We start from the raw sequence: 8,566 nt of genomic DNA on the forward strand, positions 1-8,566 counted from the left end.
CCCAGCCACTTGGTCCTGTCTCTCAGTGAACGCTGTCCCAGCCACTTGGTCCTGTCTCTCAGTGAACGCTGTCCCAGCCACTTGGTCCTGTCTCTCAGTGAACGCTGTCCCAGTCACTTGGTCCTGTCTGGTCCAGCCACTTGGTCCTGTCTCTCAGCGAACGCTGTCCCAGCCACTTGGTCCTGTCTCTCAGTGAACGCTGTCCCAGCCACTTGGTCCTGTCTCTCAGTAAACGCTGTCCCAGCCACTTGGTCCTGTCTCTCAGTAAACGCTGTCCCAGCACTTGGTCCTGTCTCTCAGGAACGCTGTCCCAGCCACTTGGTCCTGTCTCTCAGTAAACGCTGTCCCAGCCACTTGGTCCTGTCTCTCAGTGAACGCTGTCCCAGCCACTTGGTCTCTCAGCAGCATCTGGGTCTGCTGTGGTCGAGCCGGACCTCTGTGGGTCTGGTGCTTAGGGCCGGTTCTTCTGCAGGTTGTAGGATCTATTGATACCAACCCTACCAGCAGATCCAGAGAACCTGTTTGTGTTTAACTGAAAGCTTCTTGATGAACCGGCCATAGACGACATTTACCAGAGAACAATAATCTTCTCAAACCGGAGCTGATCTTATATTTAATCAGGTGGACACAAACAATAGATGATAAAATAAGTTTGATTTGGATTGTCTGATCATTTCAGTTGTTTGAAATGGGTTCAGATTCTGAAAGACGTGGATTTAATATTTCTCTTTGTGACATAAATCTTTGTAAACTCAAAATAGTTCCGTTTTACAGTTTTGGTTGGATGGAACAAGTTTTCAGTAGAGTCGGAAACTGGAGATATTTTATATTAGAATCAGGAAAACAATCATTTGATTAATTGATGATGGAAATAAATAAAATAAAATAAAAAAGCATGAATAGAAATGAATATAACGAAAGACAAATACAAGTTTTGAAGAAGTACATGAATGAATTGATTCTGAAGAATAATTAGGTTCATTTCAATCAAGGAAAAACGTTTTGGAATAAAAATGAAAATATTAAAAAATAATAAACTTTTGCTTGAATATGTTCCTCACATTAATAAATAATTCAAAATAAACCTAACTGTCACCTGACACTGTCGTCCAATCAGCAGCGAGCGACCGAGAGCCTCGTCCAATCAGCTTCGACGGGGCGCTATTTGAAAGCAGCCCGGTTGTTTACCTGCACGGTGTCTCGTGTCGGTGAATCTGGTCGGTTGTTGTCGTTGAATCTGAGCCAATCCCCTTGTGTCGGTCCTCTCGTCAGTAGCATGTCGTCAGTGGAGCTCCGAGCTGCGGTGAGTGTTTCTCCGGTTCGGCTCTGCACCGGAAGTTCCCCGGTAGAACCGACTCGTCTGTTTCCACCGGTTGTAACGATTCTCCCGTTTGTGTTTCCTCCCGGTTCTGCTGCCGCTGCCTCTGAGCAGCTGCCCGCCGCGGACAACCCGCTGAAGATGGGTAAACCCGCCGCCGCGGGGCCCCGGAGGAGAGGGGCCCTCGGAGAGATCACCAACTTCCCCGGAGACAACGTCACCACGAAGGTGAGGAGACGGAGGGAGAGCCGGACAGTGTCCCTGAGACACTGTCCCTGAGACACTCCGGACAGTGTCCCTGAGACACTCCGGACATTTATCTGTTTATAAACAGTCAGACTGTGAAGCTCACAGGCTAATGCTAGCTGGGCTAACACGAGAAGCCTGCTAGCATAGCCCTGCTAGCCACAAGCAGCTAGCTCCCTGAGGCTGCCCCTGTAACACCGACACCCTGCTGGTTTCAGTGGGAAACTCCCAACACGCAGAACATGAAACCACCACGTGCTGAGTTCAGACATTAAACATGTGATCTACACACGTGTTCGTCAGTGAACTCACTCAACGTTAGCTTCTCTGCAAATGTTTGCTAACAGGAGCTAACCGTCCTGCACACGGCCCTGTGGCCACTAGGGGGCCCCCCAGAGTAAGGAAATCCAACTTGACTTTTTTTAACGTAACAAATGTGATCATACAAACGCATCGTTATTGTAACGCTGTGAAGTGACCAGCTTGTGTGGCTCCGACTCCTGAAACGTGCAGCTGCTGAGCAGAGGACGTGCACAGAACAAACGTGTCAGAAACAAGCGTCACACAAAAGTTTAAACTTGTTTATTTGCATAAGTGACGTGTTCCTTGTTTCCTCAGAGGATGGGAGCAGCCAAAGCATCGGCCAAACCCTCTTGTGCCGTAAAGGCCAGACCTGCCGTGGTCCGGCCGGTTCCTCCGGTGGTTCAGGTCCAAGCGCCTGCACATCCGGTCCCCTCGGTCCCAGAGGAGCCGGCTGACGTGTCCATGAAGGAGGAGCAGGAGCTGTGCCGAGCCTTCTCCGAGCAGCTGCTCTCTGTGCAGGACGTGGACGAGCAGGACGCCGATCAGCCGCAGCTCTGCTCACAATACGTCAAAGATATCTACACATATCTGCACGTCCTGGAGGTGAGTTCTGCTCGGCCCCGCTCGCTGCTTCGTCTTTCTGTGTTGTGCATTAACACTTGTCTCCACAGGTGGAGCAGGCTGTTCACGCTAACTACATGCAGGGCTATGAGATCACGGAACGCATGCGCGCTCTTCTCATCGACTGGCTGGTCCAGGTTCACTCCAGGTTCCAGCTGCTGCAGGAGACTCTGTATCTCACTGTCGCCGTCCTGGATCGTTTCCTGCAGGTACGACCCGTGGAGATCTGCTTCCTCCTGAGTTTTCTGATCCGAGGATTGAACGTTTTCTTGCTGTGCTGCAGGTCCAGCCCGTCTCTCGCAGGAAGCTGCAGCTTGTTGGCGTGACCTCCATGCTGGTGGCCTGTAAATATGAGGAGATGTTCGCTCCTGAGGTCGGAGACTTTGCCTACATCACAGACAACGCTTTTACCAAGGCTCAGATTCTGGAGATGGAGCAGCTGGTTCTGAGGCGCCTCAACTTCCAGCTGGGACGTCCTCTTCCTCTGCACTTCCTCAGACGGGCTTCGAAGGTGGCGCAGGTGAGTAACGTCACACAGAAGGGTTCGACATAAAGTCTCTTTGAGATTGTATTTACAGAACCATGTGAAAAGATATGCTCACGAATGATTGAATGTTCTGCTGCTCAGTTAATAACTGATCTGTTTCTACATGGAGAGTTTGAACTGAGTGTAGAAGCATGGCGACAGGTCGAGACGTTGTTGTTCTTGGTGTTTGTCTCAGTCGGACGTGGAGGGACACACTCTGGCCAAGTATCTGATGGAGCTGACCCTCCTCGACTACGACATGGTGCACTACCGTCCCTCTGAGGTGGCTGCTGCCGCCCTGTGTCTCTCTCAGCTGCTGCTCGAGGGGCTGACGTGGGTGAGTCTTCCACCGGCTGATTCACCATTTGTCTCTTTGCCGTTGAATCCAAACGGTGTAACCTTCTTCTCTCTTCACGTCAGTCTCCTGCCCAGCAGCACTACTCCACTTACGACGAGGCCCACCTGAAGCCCGTCATGCAGCACATCGCCAAAAATGTAGTGACCGTAAACGAAGGAAAAACTAAGTTCCAGGTGAGTCGGCTGAGCAACGGTTTGGATTCTGTGTAAAAGACGATGTCTGACATGAACATTGTTTCTCTGCAGGCCGTGAAGACCAAGTTCTCCAGCAGCAAACTGATGAAGATCAGCCTCATTCCTCAGCTCAAGTCATCGACCATCAAGAACATGGCGGCTTCTCTGCTCGACCCCTGAGGACAGCGTGCACTTTATTTTAGTTTGATTGTTATAGATTTTAATAAAATGTTTTTATCTTTTTTTTTTTTTTTTAACAGCATCGTTTGTTCAGAGTTTTTGCTGCGAAGCTTCTGCGACGGTTGGTTTTGTTGCAGAATTTGTTTTTTTTTGTTCAATGTGTGAAGTCTTTTGAGGTTCTGAGATAAAACCTGACTTCAGGAAACTGACACTAACGATCTGGAGGCTCTTTCCTGGTGACGCATTTCCCCTGAAACATTTGCTTGGTACGGTTTTTCTCCACCGGATGTTTGGTGGCCTGACTCGTTCTTCACTCAACAGGCCGACTGTCTTTATTGATCCAGGATGACTTTGGACTGAGCCGAGATCTGGAGCTTTGTACCCACTGTTCATGTTTCTACCTCAGCGAGTCAAGAAAAGACCTTTTCTGACCGGGACCCTGATCTGGCCAAAAACCAGAAGATGTGTCTTTTTCAATTTGTGCAATATTGTTCTCTTGTTGGAATAAATCTTAATTTAATTAATTGAATAATGAGTTTTGTTTTTGTGGTGAACCCTGAAAAGTAAAGAACTTTATGTTTTGTTTTTTTTAACCTGGTTTAGCTTGGGAGTTAAGTGCAGTCAGACCTTTTTAACTATTTGCTGAATTTCCTATTTAAGGATTTAATATTAAACAGTATTACAGATGTTGAATATATTACATTTCAAGCAATAAAATGACATCTTCACACTAAAATACAGTAATGTGAAAAATGTATCTCAAGTGTTTTGGCATCAATGTATAAATGAAGGACTTTATTTGATTGACGTGTGAATCAGTTTAATGTAAGTTGGTCATTGAGGTGATTTTAATAACTTTATAATATAGCTGCATTAATTGATCTAACAGTTCATCAGATTGTATTATTTTCTATCTACGAAGTAATTCCACCGAACAAATGTAGGAAAGTAAGTTATTTCCCACCAAAATGTACTAAATGAGAAATGAGCATAAGATGTAAATACTCAAACTTGAGTACCTGAAAACTCTCAGTACTCACAGTACTTGAGTAAATGTACTTGTAAGTGATGCTGTTTGTAGAAAAATGAATCAGGCCACAGTGATGTAAACCTGTGAGGTCACACACACACACACACACACACACACACAGTGTGTCCATAATCCTGGGATCTGAGACTCTTCGGCCTCTCGCTCTGTTTGACCTCTGACCTTTGCATCATCACTGAGACAATCAGACATTTAGCAGAGACGACGCGTCTGCGTTCAACACGTTCATGACACTCGAGGCTGCAGAGTGTGTGTGGAGGAGTATTGTCCTCAGACTGACCTCACTGCCCCCACACACAGCTCACTGCCCCCACACACACACACACACAGCTCACTGACACAACAGAACTGTTACATCTGAACCTCAGATGTCCTGATTACTATTTTCACCCTTTCACATGAAGAACCCTGGTTATTAAACACAATAGTAACAACATGGAGTAGTTTGAACTGGAACGTTCCTCTGAGCTCATCCATCCTCCAACAGAGAAAATCTCAAATTCAGAAAACATTTAATATCAGAATTATTATTTTTAAATTTCTTATTTATTTATCTCTAACATTTGAAGGATGTGACTAATGTTTATACTTCCACTACTATGACTACTACAAGTAATAATAATACAACTAACAGGTTTATTTGTACTTTCAATGAAAACTACAGAAGAATAAAACTTTGAATTCCAGAATAAAAACAAAGAAAAAACCAATCTGATTGAAGAAGAGGGAGGAGTCAGACCGGGAGGAGGAGCCACCCCCCCCTCTCTCTCTCTCTCTCTCACACACACGCACAGACACGCACTCAGCTGCAGCTGCTCCGCAACTCTTCACCGCAACTTCAGCGCATAAAAACACGTAAGTAACGAACCGCTGCGTTAAAAGTATAAAACTGTCGTGTTTACCGCAAGGGCTGCGTGACTCCTGAACACGAGGTGCGTGTGTGTGTGCGCGTGCGTGTGTGAGTGAGTGAGTGTGAGTGTTTGATTGACAGACAGCGAGTTGAGTGGGAACAGAAAGTGAAGGTGATCAGTTCAGTTCCCGCTGCTTCAGCCTTTTCACATCATCAATACAGTTCACATGAAAGTGTTGAAGTGAATCTGATCAGTTCACAGAGCGACCAAACCATCATCACACTGGAAACCATCATGAGCCAATATCCATAACTATCAGCATTATGATTATTTCTGTAGAGTCTGAAGAGCCTGAGGGAAGGTTGTGGTTTCAGAGAGATAGAAGAACCAGTGCTCGGTGATGGTTTATCAACGTGTAGAACTTAGTACACGTTGGTATCGAACTCCTGTATTGTTTTGTGGGTTCTCAGGTTCCTGCTCTCTGTCCACACAGGACGTTAGAAGTCTAAACCTCCAGCTGAGGATCGAACTGTTGTTCTGCTGCTGCGTGTTGATCTGTGAGCTGCAGGGAGCTGAGCTCTCTGAGCCACCGTACATGTTCCAGCTCTGTGTTACAGATGGAAATGTGGGTCAGAGCTTTTCTCTCTTTTTGGTTCATGCTGATATTGATGCCCAGTCGATGTTACAGCGTCCCCCTCGCCGTCCTTCCACGGTTTCCTCAACATGTGAGGCCGTAAATCAGGCGCCGGCTTCATGACCCTGATTACCTTTCCATGCTGCAGGAGCAGGGTGGACGCTGCTGCTGGTCGTCAGGCTCATCGCCGTGGACCGGTTTGTCTGCATTCTGAGAGTCTGAGTGTAGAAGTTAGTCAGAGCGTCTCAGTGATGAGGCACGAGTCCAGAACCTGTTCACCCTGTTGAGGGGAAAAGCCCTGAAGGTAATTATGGGTTTAAGGTTTGAGCAGCTCGTGTTTCTGCTGCACAACAAACTGTTTCTGTCACAATCCTCAAGTCTTCATGAGCTGAGACAAAACTCCAACTCAAAGTGAAACACGAGTCTGAGCTGTAAATTCTATAAATTCTATATATTCTATACATTCAGAGGATTTCTCTTTGTAAGACGCTGCGTTTACTTTAGAGACGACGACGAGTTTCAAGTTTAGATTCAAGCAGCAGCAGGAAGTCGTTGGAAAGGATAATTCCCAGTGCTTTCTGGGATGTGTAGTTCCTTCACTCACTTTCTGGTCACGGTTCATCTCGTCTCGTCGACCTGGTTCCAGGACTTTCTCAAACGTCGTTGTAGAAAATGAACGAGAGCCGTTGTAAAAGTAAACATTCACTGTTCTGCTCTTTTGCTGCAAGTCACTCAAACATCTAATTGTTCATTCAGAAAAACAAATCAATATCTACAGGATGAACTAAACCTGGAGAGTTTCCGTTGTGTCACAGTTGAAGTTGTGTTACTGTTCGGCTGAGTGCGTTTTCTCTGGACTCTCTGGACTCTCACCTCACGTAGTGTCAGTGCCGGAATTATCTGCTCTGGATTTATCTGCTCTGGATTTATCTGCTCTGGATTTCTAAAGATCCTTTCTAGTCTTGATGACACTTAAAGAACTTTAAGTTGTGTCATTCCCTCACTCACACACACATTCATACAGTGCATCTATGGGCAGCACTTTGGGGTTCGGTACCTTGTCCGACCTTCTGGTTAGGGGCCGACCGCTCTACCCCTCAGCCACAGCCGCCCACCAGCGACCAGCAGTGTTTACAAGCATCTCTGTTGTAGTGTGTGTGTGCACGTGCACGCCCAGTGTACGTGAGCATTTTCAGGTGTGTGAGAATGGACAGGAACTGAAAGTGACTCGGACCCACAGTGTGGACACTTTAGGTTTCTGATGAAACTGGATTCGTTTGGATGAAGCCTGAAAGTGTCGCTGACGTATCTGAAGCAGAGTTGATGCTTTTCAGACGTCATGCCCCGCCTCCTGCTGCTCGACAGGCTCCGCCCCTCGCCTCAATGTTCCCCACATGTTCCTGTTGGTGTGAACGAGTCGGACCCGACAACCTGCTGCTGCTTCACAAACACCAACTACACAACATGTCCACACAACATTTTACAGAGTTCATGTCTGAAAGCGTCTGAAGTTTCTTTAAGTTTGAACGACACAGAAACAGATGTTTTCCTCTCGGCTGATGAATCACTAGTGATGTGAGATACACAAACGGACAAAGTGAACCAGTTGTGTGTAACTCACAGGATTCAAACATTACACAGAGGATTCACGTGATGATTTAAAGAACGTATTATGGTTCTGTCTATGTAATGTGATTACTTTTTCCAGTTACTTATAGTTTTAAAGATTTGTTGTCGTCTGTGGGTCCATGTCAGGTGAATAGACGATGACATCATTACTAGTTTCATCTCTGATCTGATTGGTTGATACCTCTTGGCGTTGTTGTCGTGTGTGTGTTGATTCTGTGCAGGTGAAGTGTGTTTGTGTTCACACTTGTTGTTTCTGCTCCTGAAGCGTCGTGTTACACGGAGGCGTCCGGTGTCTCCCACTCGGAGAGTCGTGCTTTCTTGTGTGAGAGGGAGTGAGAAGCTGCAGCAGCTCGCTGTGTGTCGAGTTTCCATCTTTTGTTGAAGACGGGGTGTGAAGGCCGCCTTTGTTTGGTTGTGGCTCTGAGTGGGACCCTGTGAGGAGCCGGGGGCGGAGCCGGGGGCGGAGCCAGTGTGTGGAAATATCAGCGTATTCACAGATAAACAGAATCCTGATGAAATCCAAACCGAAAAGACTGAGGTGTCCTGCGAGCGGTGAAGAACTCAACCTCGGACATTTGCGTTAACACATGAACGTCCTCTGTAGAAGATACTGTGGAGTTCAGTGTGTGAAAGCAGCTTTAAAGTCACAAGCACTTCCACATGCTCCGATGAAGACAAA

The 8,566-nt window shown here is 46.7% G+C and overlaps 2 protein-coding genes across 2 annotated transcripts in view; both read left to right on the top strand.

Moving 5' to 3' along the window:
- Window positions 1-1,141: 1,141 nt before the first annotated feature.
- On the top strand, window positions 1,142-4,254 carry ccnb2 (cyclin B2). The gene is made up of 8 exons (XM_035154482.2): window positions 1,142-1,303; window positions 1,433-1,546; window positions 2,183-2,470; window positions 2,539-2,697; window positions 2,772-3,008; window positions 3,211-3,351; window positions 3,435-3,545; window positions 3,618-4,254. Exons 1-8 carry the CDS (start codon window positions 1,277-1,279, stop codon window positions 3,723-3,725), a joined length of 1,185 nt encoding a protein of 394 aa, XP_035010373.1. The 5' UTR covers window positions 1,142-1,276; the 3' UTR covers window positions 3,726-4,254.
- A 1,263-nt stretch (window positions 4,255-5,517) lies between these two features.
- LOC118111843 (CD82 antigen) overlaps window positions 5,518-8,566 on the top strand; it is a 16,663-nt gene continuing 13,614 nt past the window's right edge. The window contains exon 1 of the mRNA XM_035160574.2: window positions 5,518-5,628. The gene's annotated coding sequence lies outside the window, so the exon portion shown is untranslated. The remainder of the gene's footprint in view (window positions 5,629-8,566) is intronic.

The sequence above is a fragment of the Hippoglossus stenolepis genome, chromosome 1 (genome assembly GCF_022539355.2).
Source record: "Hippoglossus stenolepis isolate QCI-W04-F060 chromosome 1, HSTE1.2, whole genome shotgun sequence".
NCBI lineage: Eukaryota > Metazoa > Chordata > Actinopteri > Pleuronectiformes > Pleuronectidae > Hippoglossus > Hippoglossus stenolepis.

Coding starts and splice junctions, on each gene's coding strand:
- ccnb2 (XM_035154482.2), top strand. CDS start 1,277: ATGTCGTCAGTGGAGCTCCGAGCTGCG. Junction 3,009..3,210: donor GGGCTTCGAAGGTGGCGCAG/GTGAGTAACGTC, acceptor TGTTTGTCTCAG/TCGGACGTGGAGGGACACAC. Junction 3,352..3,434: donor TGCTCGAGGGGCTGACGTGG/GTGAGTCTTCCA, acceptor TCTTCACGTCAG/TCTCCTGCCCAGCAGCACTA.